The 13,450-nt window shown below is 44.6% G+C and overlaps 1 protein-coding gene across 1 annotated transcript in view; it reads right to left on the reverse strand.

Annotated features, from left to right (window-relative positions):
* LOC311128781 (neuropilin-2-like) overlaps nucleotides 1–3,053 on the reverse strand; it is a gene marked incomplete at its 5' end in the record, with an annotated part of 39,522 nt that extends 36,469 nt beyond the window's left edge. Inside the window, 2 exons of the mRNA XM_084161023.1 lie at nucleotides 492–633; nucleotides 3,045–3,053. Coding sequence (XP_084017149.1) covers nucleotides 492–633; nucleotides 3,045–3,053 — 151 coding nt within the window. The remainder of the gene's footprint in view (nucleotides 1–491; nucleotides 634–3,044) is intronic.
* Nucleotides 3,054–13,450: the final 10,397 nt, after the last annotated feature.

Consider the following 13,450-nt stretch of genomic DNA (forward strand, 5'->3'; position numbering starts at 1 on the left):
GGTTGAACAGGTCCATGTAACTGACATACCTAGAGTTGAGCTGGAGTTGGTGTTGAAGCAGCACTGTCTCCAGTCCCAAGAGAGAGACGACAGTCAGAGGTAAACACAGACCTCCAGTCTCCAGTCCCAAGAGAGAGACGACAGTCAGTGGTAAACACAGACCTCCAGTCTCCAGTCCCAAGAGAGAGACGACAGTCAGTGGTAAACACAGACCTCCAGTCTCCAGTCCCAAGAGAGAGACGACAGTCAGTGGTAAACACAGACCTCCAGTCTCCAGTCCCAAGAGAGAGACGACAGTCAGTGGTAAACACAGACCTCCAGTCTCCAGTCCCAAGAGAGAGACGACAGTCAGTGGTAAACACAGACCTCCAGTCTCCAGTCCCAAGAGAGAGACGACAGTCAGTGGTAAACACAGACCTCCAGTCTCCAGTCCCAAGAGAGAGACGACAGTCAGAGGTAAACACAGACCTCCAGGGGCTGGTGCTGGTTACACAGGGGCTGGTGCTGGTTACACAGGGGCTGGTTACACAGGGGCTGGTGCTGGTTACACCGGGGCTGGTTACACAGGGGCTGGTGCTGGTTACACCGGGGCTGGTTACACAGGGTTTGGTGTTGGTTACACAGGGGCTGATGCTGGTTACACAGAGGCTGGTTACACACAGGGAGGCAGCTCTGCAGAACGGTCACTAGCTGGCACGGCCAAAGTCATAAAATCAGATTTTTAAACCTAACCCTTAACCCTTAACCCTTAACCCTTAACCCTTAACCACACTGATGACCAGAACACAGCCCTCTAGGGGTTGGTGCCGGTTCTTCAGACAGCGAGGATGAAGCTTTTAATTAAAGCTGTGATCAAGAGTAATGAAGTGGAAACAGAACACTAAAGCCTAGACGTAAGTAGGACTGCCTGTAAACTGCAGAGAGCTCAGTCTGCCCAGCCTCCTCTGAAGTCAGCAGAGCTAACGGTAGACAGCCTAGAGAGCTCCTCCGTCTCCCTCCACTGATAAAATAGGCCTAGCTCCTTCCTCTCCTCCTCTTCCTCCTCCTCCTCCTCCTCCTCCTCCTCCTCAGTCCGTCAGTATACCTCCTCAAGGTGAATGACAGGAATTATGGGTCGGCTGTTTCTTCAGAGGCCAGCGAGTTAGGGGTTACGCAATTAGAAAACCCTGTTATCATCACTCACACAACCGGGCCGGTTCACTCTTTAATGCTCTTACATGTGAAATGACCGTGTCAATGTATGTAAATCTCACAGGCTGGCACTAGCTAGTCGCCCTAATACCAACACTCCGAGAACCTGTTCTAGCAATGAGACCCTGCGACCACAAATCACACAGCTATTCACCAAGAGGGTGCGTCTCAAATAGAACCCTATTCCCTGTACAGTGCACTACCTTGGACAGAGGGAAATGGCAACCTAGTCCCTATATAGTGCACTACTTTAGACCAAGGCCCTGGTCTAAAGTAGTGCGCTATATAGGGAATAGGGTGCCATTCTCTGGTCTAAAGTAGTGCGCTATATAGGGAATAGGGTGCCATTCTCTGGTCTAAAGTAGTGCGCTATATAGGGAATAGGGTGCCATTCTCTGGTCTAAAGTAGTGCGCTATATAGGGAATAGGGTGCCATTCTCTGGTCTAAAGTAGTGCGCTAAATAGGGAATAGGGTGCCATTCTCTGGTCTAAAGTAGTGCGCTATATAGGGAATAGGGTGCCATTCTCTGGTCTAAAGTAGTGCGCTATATAGGTAATAGGGTGCCATTCTCTGGTCTAAAGTGGTGCGCTAAATAGGGAATAGGGTGCCATTCTCTGGTCTAAAGTAGTGCGCTATATAGGGAATAGGGTGCCATTCTCTGGTCTAAAGTAGTGCACTATATAGGGAATAGGGTGCCATTCTCTGGTCTAAAGTAGTGCGCTATATAGGGAATAGGGTGCCATTCTCTGGTCTAAAGTAGTGCGCTATATAGGGAATAGGGTGCCATTCTCTGGTCTAAAGTAGTGCGCTATATAGGGAATAGGGTGCCATTTGGGACGGATCCTCTGTGTCTGAATAGCCTTCCTCCAGAGAGGTCTACCATTAGATCCACATGACAGGTAGATAAAGAAGCTTTAGATCTGTTCAGACACTCTTTGTTTTAGCAGAAACAAATGTTCTTAAGAGGGATCCACTTAACACTTCACTCGAAATTCTGTAGCACCACAAGCAAGTTGTCTGCACAGCTAGATCTAACAGAAACTGATACATAATTAAAATATGAAACGAGCCATTTTCGAATTCTGAACTCCTAGTCCCTTCAGATTAATGAGAAGTAGAAGGGTCTGACAAGGAGGCGTCGCGGAAAACACCCACACACACACACACCCACTCACACGCACACGCACACGCACACACACACACACACACACACACGCACGCACGCACGCACGCACGCACACACACACGCACACGCACACACACACACACACACACACACACACACACACACACACACACACACACACACACACAGAGGATCTGACAATGAGGCTATACAGAGGAGAGAACAGACAATAATGGAAGACATTGAGACATTAATTCAGAAGAGGGGGTTTACCATCAACCACATAATACCATCACCATCTAATCAATATAAACCATTCAGACAATCAATTAGCGTGATACAAAATGATTGATGGTTGAACAGACTAATAACAATAGCACTGCTTCCTATTACTAACTGGGTAGATCTGGTCCCTGGTTGGCTAACTAGCTGGGCCCCAGGTGTTGCTTTTCTCTTTAATTGAGACCAAAACACCGTAAAGACTCTGGGCTTTAACATTTCATTCACTCCCCCAATTAACCCTGCTGCTGAACCCCTACCGGGTTATGGACGTTCTACCGTACGGCCCCGGCAGCTGCACTTAGCGGTGGTGTGGCTGAGAGACCATTCTGACCATTAGTGGAGGAAGATAAATGGGATGAAGGTGAATGCCATCCACATGGAGTCACTATCTTACCACCCACATGGATTAATTATGTGACCACCCACATGGATTAATTATGTTACCATCCACATGGATTCACTATGTTACCACCCACATGGATTCACTATGTTACCATCCACATGGATTCACTATGTTACCATCCACATGGATTCACTATGTTACCACCCACATGGATTCACTATGTTACCATCCACATGGATTCACTATGTTACCATCCACATGGATTCACTATGTTACCATCCACATGGATTCACTATGTTACCATCCACATGGATTCACTATGTTACCATCCACATGGATTCACTATGTTACCATCCACATGGATTCACTATGTTACCATCCACATGGATTCACTATGTTACCATCCACATCGATTCACTACGTTACCTGTTTAGTCAAGTGGATCCTGGTATTGTGCTGGAGATAATGAGGTTGAAAAGCGGTGAAGTTGTCCTTCAAGGGCTACGTCCCAAATAGGACCCTATTGCCTATATATAGTGCACTACTTTAAAAGTAGTACACTACGTAGGGAATAGGGTGCTACTTGGGACACATCGTATGGCTTCGTTCTAGTCAGTAATTAGTCGTGGTAAACGGTGATGTGCGTCTAATGATCACCATCATGCCTGTTAGCTAAATGCCTCCATTGGCCTAATGGTTGAGAGCTGTAGTAATAAACACGAACAGAATCAACGGTAACATTGAGTTGAAGTTTTCTTTACGTTAGCTACTTAGCTTGTGTTTTCTCTATTACCTGGGGTATGGTTTACACTCATTGCACGAGAATAATAATTCACCCAGATCTGTTTATGTTGTCTTGCCAACACACGTGACAATGACCACAGTAGCCGGCCAGACAACACAGACATTTCTAGAACCAGGCCTGTAGTTTCACCTGCTGTGCTACAACATCCAGTCCAGACTTCGGCTTTAAAGCCAGGCTGTCTTAAGCATGTTTGCTATTGTGTTATTGGACTGGATTCAAACGTGACAAGTTGCCAAGACAACACAAACATATCTGGGACCAGGCTATAGCTCCACCCACAGAGCTGCTATGCAACAACATGTAGTCCAGACTTCAGCGTTACAGCCAGGCTGTCAACCAAACACCATCACCGTTGTTAAACGGCGATGTAGCGGCAGGTTAGCCTAGCGGTTAGAGTGTTGGACCGGTATCCGAAAGGTCGAAGGTTCGAATACCTGAGCCGACGAGGGGGGGGGGGGAAACTGTCGATATGCCCTTGAGCAAGGCACTTAACCCTAATTTGCTCCAGGGGCGCCGTACTACTATGGCTGACCCTGTAAAACAACACATTTCACTGAACCTATATGCTGTATGAGATAATAAAACATTACTACCATTATTAAACATGATCATCTTTATTAAACATGATCACCATTATGTTATTGGACTGGATTCAAACATCTCGAGCGTATATGAGGCGAGCCATACGTTAAGCAGATGGTTTAGGGCCATTCCGTGAAAAGAGGGCCTTTTACATCCCTTTGGCATCTTAAGTAGAACTTGTGCACCAATTTTGAATTTTAAAATACTGTTATATTACATTAAGTGCCCTGGCTTTAATATAGACCACATGCAGAATTGAATAAATCCATTTTTTGTATATGAATTTAGACTTGCTAAAGTGCCAAAATTCAGCATTTTTACATGTCCCTCTGTGCACACTCTGACTTCTAGGAAAAATGTTACCCAATTAATCCCCAAAATGTCTCCAAGTTTCACCTCCATTATATAAATATATAATCCATCATTATAAAGCCCCAGTCATTTTGCTGCTTTGACAAAGTCATTTCTGAAGATTATAATTTATTTTATGTGATTAGTGATTCATTTACGTCTGTCCCTCATTTTAAGGTCAACCCTGTTTCATGAACTAAACTCTTGTTTTAATTATGGTGAAACTATTTCTTAATTTTTTTTCTAAAGAAACACTGAACATATAACATCAAATCTTAAGTGTAAAAGCAGGTGAGCTGGTTCTACAATTTTTTTTGCCATTTTCTAGTGTTTTGTGGTGGAAAACTGAGTGGGTCGAGCATAACACGTCAACCCTGTTACCCATATATAGACAGGCTAGAAATGTTTTAACAATTACATTTTTGGATGTGGAGCTTGCTTTCAATTGCCCCTCCCTGTTGCACACAACAACATTCCATTACCCAGGCTGATTTGGTTCTAAGGCTGATTTAAGATGAAATCTGTTAATTCATAGGCTTTTTTTTTTTATTCAACCTCTTGAGATGGGAAAGCATGTTGTTTATTAAGTTGAACATGTGCTCTTTATAAATATGGCATTTAGCAGACGGTTTTATCCAAAGCGACTTACAGTCATGCGTGCATACATTTTTTTTTTGTATGGGTGGTCCCGGGGATCGAACCCACTACCCTGGCGTTACAAGCGCCGTGCTCTACCAGCTGAGCTACAGAGGACCACATAATTCTTTATGACAGAATGTAAACATTAGATATGTTGTTTTTCACCAAGTTACACATCTCAAAAGGCACCGAATTTGGTGGAACGAGCCTTTAGTCTACATCCCAAATGGCACCCTATTCCCTATACGGTGGACTACTTTTGACCAGGGCCCATAGGAGCTATATAGGGAATAGGGTGCTATTTGGGAAGAGGCCTTAGTCAGTCAAGCTAATGTGGAAATGAGCGTGAAGGATACAAATCTGCTCAGAATTAGATTGCCTTCAACATCATTCCGCTTCACTGCTCCTGGAGTGTGTCGGGAAAATACACTTGACTTTAAGCGCCTTCTTCGAGGCAAATCACCAAACAGGATCATAAATTAACACATAAAAATGATCATTTAATCCCGGTTCTGTCTTTTAATTGTCTTTGTTCTCCGTGTGGATTGGTTCTGGGTTGTAAGCAGTAAGCAATCAAAGTGATAGAACATTAAAATCTAATCTAAAATGTTGCGGTCGGAGGCCGAGCAGTTGCCATACCAGGCAGTGATGCAACCAGTCAGGATGCTCTCGATGGTGCAGCTGTAGAACCTTTTGAGGATCTGGGGACCCACGCCAAATATTTTCAGTCTCCTGAGGGGCAAAAGGTTTTTTGTCGTGCCCTCTTCCCGACTGTCTTGGTGTGTTTGGGCCATGATAGTTTGTTGGTGATGTGGACACCAAGGAACTTGAAACTCTCAACCCGCTCCACTACAGCCTGGCACCACACTGCCAGCTCTCTTACCTCCTCCCTACAGGCTATCTCATCGTCGTCGGTGATCAGGCCAACCACTGTTGTGTCGTCAGCAAACTTAATGATGGTGTTGGAGTCGTGTGTTGAGTCGTGTGTTGGACTGTGTTGAGGGTCAGTGTGGCGGATGTGTTGTTGCCTACCCTCACCACTTGGGGGCGACCCGTCAGGAAGTCCTTGATGCAGTTGGAGAGGGAGGTGTTCAGTCCCAGGGTGCCTTAGCTTAGTGATGAGCTTTGTGGGCAGTATGGTGTTGAACGCTGAGCTATAGTCAATGATCAGCATTCTCAAATAGGTGTTCCTCTTGTCCAGGTGGGAAAGGGCAGTGTGGAGTGAAATAGAGATTACGTAATTTGTGGATCTGTTGGGGCGGTATGCAAATTGCAACATGTAGTTATTACAGCCTGGGTCAGGGAGAGGTTGAAAATGTCAGTGAAGACAATTGCCAGCTGGTCAGCGCATGCTCAGAGTACGCGTCCTGCGGCCTTGAGAATGTTAACCTGTTTAAAGGTCTTACATCTGCTACGGGGAGCGTGATCGTCTGGAACAGCTGGTGCTCTCATGCATGGTTCAGTGTTGCTTGCCCTCGAAACGAGCATAGAAGGCATTTAGCTAGTCTGGTAGGCTCATGTTAATGGGAATCAGAGCCGGCGAAGTAGGATTCTATCTTAGTCTAGTATTAACACATTGCCTGTTTGATGGTTCGTCAGAGATTGTAGCAGGATTTCTTATATGCGTCCCACTCCTTGAAACCGGCAGCTCTAGCCTTTAGCTCAGTTCTACCCTTCACAAGTTCTGATAACTACAGCTGCTACGGTATTCATTTTATACACACCCTCACATATCGACAGATGCACACACACACAAAAAAACACGGCACTCACGTCATACATTAATGCGGTATAGTATTTATAGGTAAATAATAATAATAATATGCCATTTAGCAGACGCTTTTATCCAAAGCGACTTACAGTCATGCGTGCATACATTTTTGTTAATGCGGTATAATACTATTAATAATATCCTGATACAGTTACATGTCGGGATATTATTTTAGGAAGGTGTTCCTAATGTTTGGTATACTCAGTGTATGATGAGCAATATGTTTGGAACATCGAATCGCAATAAAATCCCAGTATTGAATCGCAATACATATAGAATCGTGATAATCACATTTACATTTACATTTACGTCATTTAGCAGACGCTCTTATCCAGAGCGACTTACAAAAAGGTGCATTCACCTTATAGCCAGTGGGATAACCACTTTACAATGTTTATTTTTTTATTTGTTTTATTTTTGGGGGTTGGGGGGGGGGGTAAGGGGGGGGTAGAAGGATTACTTTATCCTATCCCAGGTATTCCTTAAAGAGGTGGGGTTTCAAATGTCTCCGGAAGGTGGTGAGTGACTCCGCTGTCCTGGCATCGTGAGGGAGCTTGTTCCACCATTGGGGTGCCAGAGCAGCGAACAGTTTTGACTGGGCTGAGCGGGAACTATGCTTCCGCAGAGGTAGGGGAGCCAGCAGGCCAGAGGTGGATGAACGCAATGCCCTCGTTTGGGTGTAGGGACTGATCAGAGCCTGAAGGTACGGAGGTGCCGTTCCCCTCATAGCTCCGTAGGCAAGCACCATGGTCACAATACATATCGTATCGGTACCTAAGTATCGTGATAACATCGTATCATGAGGTCCATGGCAATACCCAGCCCTACCCTGTATAAGCACTGAGCTCCCAGACCACCACCACCATCCATGCATTATGTTGCTGAGGTGTCTTTTAAGTCTACTTCATTTTCTAATTTTAACAGCTACTAACACTGAATCTATAGCAAGGCTCTATGAACAATAGGAATACAGCGAAGACTGGCAGCACTTGCTTATTTTAAAGACATGCTCCGGAACTTTGGCTAAAAAGTATCCGGAGACTCTCTTTAATACAGTGACAAAATAATCTTTATGCAGAAAAAACCCTTCAGACTAGTTAGCAACCAACCACATTCTTAACTCAGAAGTAAAGGTTAAGGATCAACGTTCACCTATACTGATTCTAGTTCAGCTCATAGCAGTCTAAGATTTTCAGGATAGCTCGTGGTCTGACAAACAACGTTCTACCTTTCACCACAGATGCGGAAGTACGACATAGGAGGATGCTGTGGATTGAGACGCATTCAACGCAAAAAAACATATATCTAGCTTAAACTGACAGATTGTTATGGGAATGTTTTGATTATGCTAATTAGATTTTCGCGGGGGTGCGGGACATCGATTCTATTGGGTTTGAATCTTGTTCCACACTTTGAGAAGCTTTACGAATCCTACATTAGGACTGATTCTAGTTCCACACTCCTACTTTGAGAAGCTTCATGAATCCTACATTAGGACTGATTCTAGTGCCGCACTTCTACCTTGAGAAGCTTCATGAATCCTACATTAGGACTGATTCTAGTTCCGCACTTCTACTTTGAGATGCTTCATGAATCCTACATTAGGACTGATTCTAGTTCCGCACTTCTACTTTGAGAAGCTTTATGAATCCTACATTAGGACTGATTCTAGTTCCGCACTCCTACTTTGAGAAGCTTTATGAATCCTACATTAGGACTGATTCTAGTTCCACACTCCTACTTTGAGAAACTTTATGAATCCTACATTAGGACTGATTCTAGTTCCGCACTTCTACTTTGAGAAGCTTTAAGGAATCCTACATTAGGACTGATTCTAGTTCCGCACTCCTACTTTGAGAAGCTTTATGAATCCTACATTAGGACTGATTCTAGTTCCACACTTCTACTTTGAGAAGCTTTATGAATCCTACATTAGGATTGATTCTAGTTCCACACTTCTACTTTGAGAAGCTTCATGAATCCCTACATTAGGACTGATTCTAGTTCCACACTTCTACTTTGAGAAGCTTTATGAATCCTACATTAGGACTGATTCTAGTTCCGCACTCCTACTTTGAGAAGCTTTATGAATCCTACATTAGGACTGATTCTAGTTCCACACTTCTACTTTAAGAAGCTTCATGAATCCGACATTAGGACTGATTCTAGTTCCACACTTCTACTTTGAGAAACTTCATGAATCCTACATTAGGACTGATTCTAGTTCCGCACTTCTACTTTGAGAAGCTTTATGAATCCTACATTAGGACTGATTCTAGTTCCGCACTCCTACTTTGAGAAGCTTCATGAATCCTACATTAGGACAGATTCTAGTTCCACACTTCTACTCTAAGAAGCTTCATGAATCCTACATTAGGACTGATTCTAGTTCCGCACTTCTACTTTGAGAAGCTTCATGAATCCTACATAAGGACTGATTCTAGTGCCGCACTTCTACCTTGAGAAACTTCATGAATCCTACATTAGGACTGATTCTAGTTCCGCACTTCTACTTTGAGATGCTTCATGAATCCTACATTAGGAAGCTTTATGAATCCTACATTAGGATTGATTCTAGTTCCACACTTCTACTTTGAGAAGCTTCATGAATCCCTACATTAGGACTGATTCTAGTTCCACACTTCTACTTTGAGAAGCTTTATGAATCCTACATTAGGACTGATTCTAGTTCCGCACTCCTTCTTTGAGAAGCTTTATGAATTCTACATTAGGACTGATTCTAGTTCCACACTTCTACTTTAAGAAGGTTCATGAATCCTACATTAGGACTGATTCTAGTTCCACACTTCTACTTTGAGAAACTTCATGAATCCTACATTAGGACTGATTCTAGTTCCGCACTTCTACTTTGAGAAGCTTTATGAATCCTACATTAGGACTGATTCTAGTTCTGCACTCCTACTTTGAGAAGCTTTATGAATCCTACATTAGGACTGATTCTAGTTCCACACTCCTACTTTGAGAAGCTTTATGAATCCTACATTAGGACTGATTCTAGTTCCACACTTCTACTTTAAGAAGCTTAATGAATCCCACATTAGGACTGATTCTAGTTCCGCAATTCTACTTTGAGAAGCTTCATGAATCCTACATTAGGACTGACTCTAGTTCTGCACTTCTACTTTGAGAAGCTTCATGAATCCTACATTAGGACTGATTCTAGTTCCGCACTCCTACTTTGAGAAGCTTTATGAATCCTACATTAGGATTGATTCTAGTTCCACACTCCTACTTTGAGAAGCTTTATGAATCCTACATTAGGACTGATTCTTGTTCCACACTTCTACTTTAAGAAGCTTCATGAATCCTACATTAGGACTGATTCTAGTTCCGCACTCCTACTTTGAGAAGCTTCATGAATCCTACATTAGGACTGATTCTAGTTCCGCACTTCTACTTTGAGAAGCTTCATGAATCCTACATTAGGACTAATTCTAGTTCCGCACTTCTACTTTGAGAAGCTTCATGAATCCTACATTAGGACTGATTTTAGTTCCGCACTTCTACTTTGAGAAGCTTCATGAATCCTACATTAGGACTGATTCTAGTTCCGCACTCCTACTTTGAGAAGCTTCATGAATCCTACATTAGAACTGATTCTAGTTCTAGAAGCTTTATGAATCCTACATTAGGACTGATTCTAGTTCTAGAAGCTTTATGAATCCTACATTAGGACTGATTCTAGTTCTAGAAGCTTTATGAATCCTACATTAGGACTGATTCTAGTTCTAGAAGCTTTATGAATCCTACATTAGGACTGATTCTAGTTCTAGAAGCTTTATGAATCCTACATTAGGACTGATTCTAGTTCTAGAAGCTTTATGAATCCTACATTAGGACTGATTCTAGTTCTAGAAGCTTCATGAATCCGGACCCTGAAGGGCCACAGTCAGAGTTAGGTTTTCATGCACTACGGCCTCACAAGGTAAACCTAATTTCATTCACAACATAAACACCATTAAAAGGGACAGAATGGATACATTTTTGGCTAAGGCGATATCCAGGAAGGGAACACTGAGAAAATAAAGCATCCAGGGGTTAGACACTTAAAACGACATGAATTAACGTCAACGTTATTCTTACTACAGGATGGGACATCAGAACGCCACGAGCTTAGTCTACATTATAATTCCATTATTCCATCAACTACAAAGGTTTCTATAATGCCTAAAAGAAACATTGATTTTACTGGTCAGAAGGCGTTTCACAGAGAGTATCAGGAGCAGACAGCCTTAACATTACCTGAAGTCGGCCTGTCAGTACAGCAGCCTGCAGACTGATACAAGCTATATCTGTCGTTTACTATGCCTTTATTGCCTTAAAACCAGAGCTAGCTACTAAAAAATACTCTTAATTGCACCATCAACCACATCCCTACTCTACTAAAAGCACCATTATAGTCCGTGGCGGTGGCTAATGTGCTGGTGTTCGTGAAACTGGCTGCCGAGGAGGATTATGTGCCATTCTGGGTAATTACTTATAGTTATACCAGGTTTATTATTGCCTGGTGAGGCTTTTGTTCCAAACCTTGACAGCTAAGCTAAGCCATGAAGATGAAAAAACACCAGCATGCTCTTGCCAAAGTGCTAAAGTCCCCCACTAAGGCTTTAATATAGGCCTATTTCTAGTGCATTATTTTCCTTTTTTTTTTAGAGGAGGGATGGAAAGTAGGGTAGGGAGGTGGGAGGAGGGAGGAGGGAGGGGGAGGGGGGAGGAGGGAGGGGGGAGGATGGAGAGAGGGGGAGGGGGAGGGGGGAGGAGGGAGGGGGGAGGTGGGAGGAGGGAGGAGGGAGGGAGGGGGAGGGGGAGGAGGGAGGGAGGGAGGAGGGAGGGAGGGGGAGGGGGATGAGGGAGGGAGGAGGAGGGAGGAGGGAGGAGGGAGGGAGGGGGAGGGGGATGAGGGAGGGGGGGAGGAGGGAGGAGGGAGGAGGGAGGAGGGAGGGAGGGGGAGGGGGAGGAGGGAGGGAGGGAGGAGGGAGGGAGGAGGGAGGGGGAGGATGGAGGAGGGAGGAGGGAGGAGGGAGGGAGGGGGAGGGGGAGGGGGAGGAGGGAGGGAGGGAGGAGGGAGGGAGGAGGGAGGGGGAGGGAGGAGGGAGGAGGGAGGAGGGAGGAGGGAGGAGGGAGGAGGGGGAGGGGGATGAGGGAGGGAGGGAGGAGGAGGGAGGGAGGGGGAGGGGGATGAGGGAGGGAGGGAGGGAGGAGGGAGGGGGGAGGAGGGAGGGGGGAGGAGGGAGGGAGGGAGGGGGGAGGGGGGAGGGGGGCGTACAGAGGGGGGGGGGGGGGGGGTGATTGCCCTGAATATAGTTAATCAATGAGATGCTGGTTGGATTGAATTCTGAGGCAGTTCTGTGTTTATACATCTCTATACTCAATATCTTATTATTCCATGCTGCAAGTCTTCATCTGCAATCCCACCCACCAAACAAGATAAACAACGTTGAGTTCAAAGTCCTTTCATCATGAGACAAACTAACATTGTCCTCCCGAACACAGATTTCAATGTTGAGGGAAGATGAGTGCTTTAAAAACATATTCCAGATGATACATCCACCAGATGATACATCCAGGAGCACTGGGAAGAAAAACATCATTATCATCAGGATAGAATCTCTCAAAACACTAACACTCATCTGTTCCAACTGCCAAATCGTCTAAATGAGCTATTTTACACACACACACACACACACACACACACACACACACACACACACCACACACACACAAAACACACACACACACACACACACACACACACACACACAAACCACACACACACACACACCACACACACACCACACACACACACACACACACACACACCACACACACACACACACACACACACACACACACACCACACACACACCCACACACACACACACCACACACACACACACACCACACACACACACACCACACACACACCACACACACACACACACACACACACACACACACACACACACCACACAAACACCACACTACCACCCAACTCTGCTAAATTAAATATTTTCATAAGCTCTTAACAAGCTAATTTAGAGTAACACTAATTAACTCAACCAATGCATTACTTATGGGGTGTACTTTACAAGGAGGACAGAGATATGAGTCCCTTCTGAAGAGGGAGGGGGGGGGGGGGGGGGGTTGGGGACAGGCAAAAAAGGATAATATGTCTTCTAACGAGCAGCTGCGTGAAACCCACACTATTATTTACAAATGCTCAACATGGTTTGTGCCCTGATAGTTGCAGCGCCTGGTAATTAGCTAGCACATAAGGAGAGGTGGGGCCATATGATAGGTTTGAATTACCAATCTGAATAAATTAGTCCATTAAATTA

The sequence above is a fragment of the Coregonus lavaretus genome (genome assembly GCF_964263955.1).
Source record: "Coregonus lavaretus genome assembly, chromosome: 5".
Classification (NCBI taxonomy): domain Eukaryota; kingdom Metazoa; phylum Chordata; class Actinopteri; order Salmoniformes; family Salmonidae; genus Coregonus; species Coregonus lavaretus.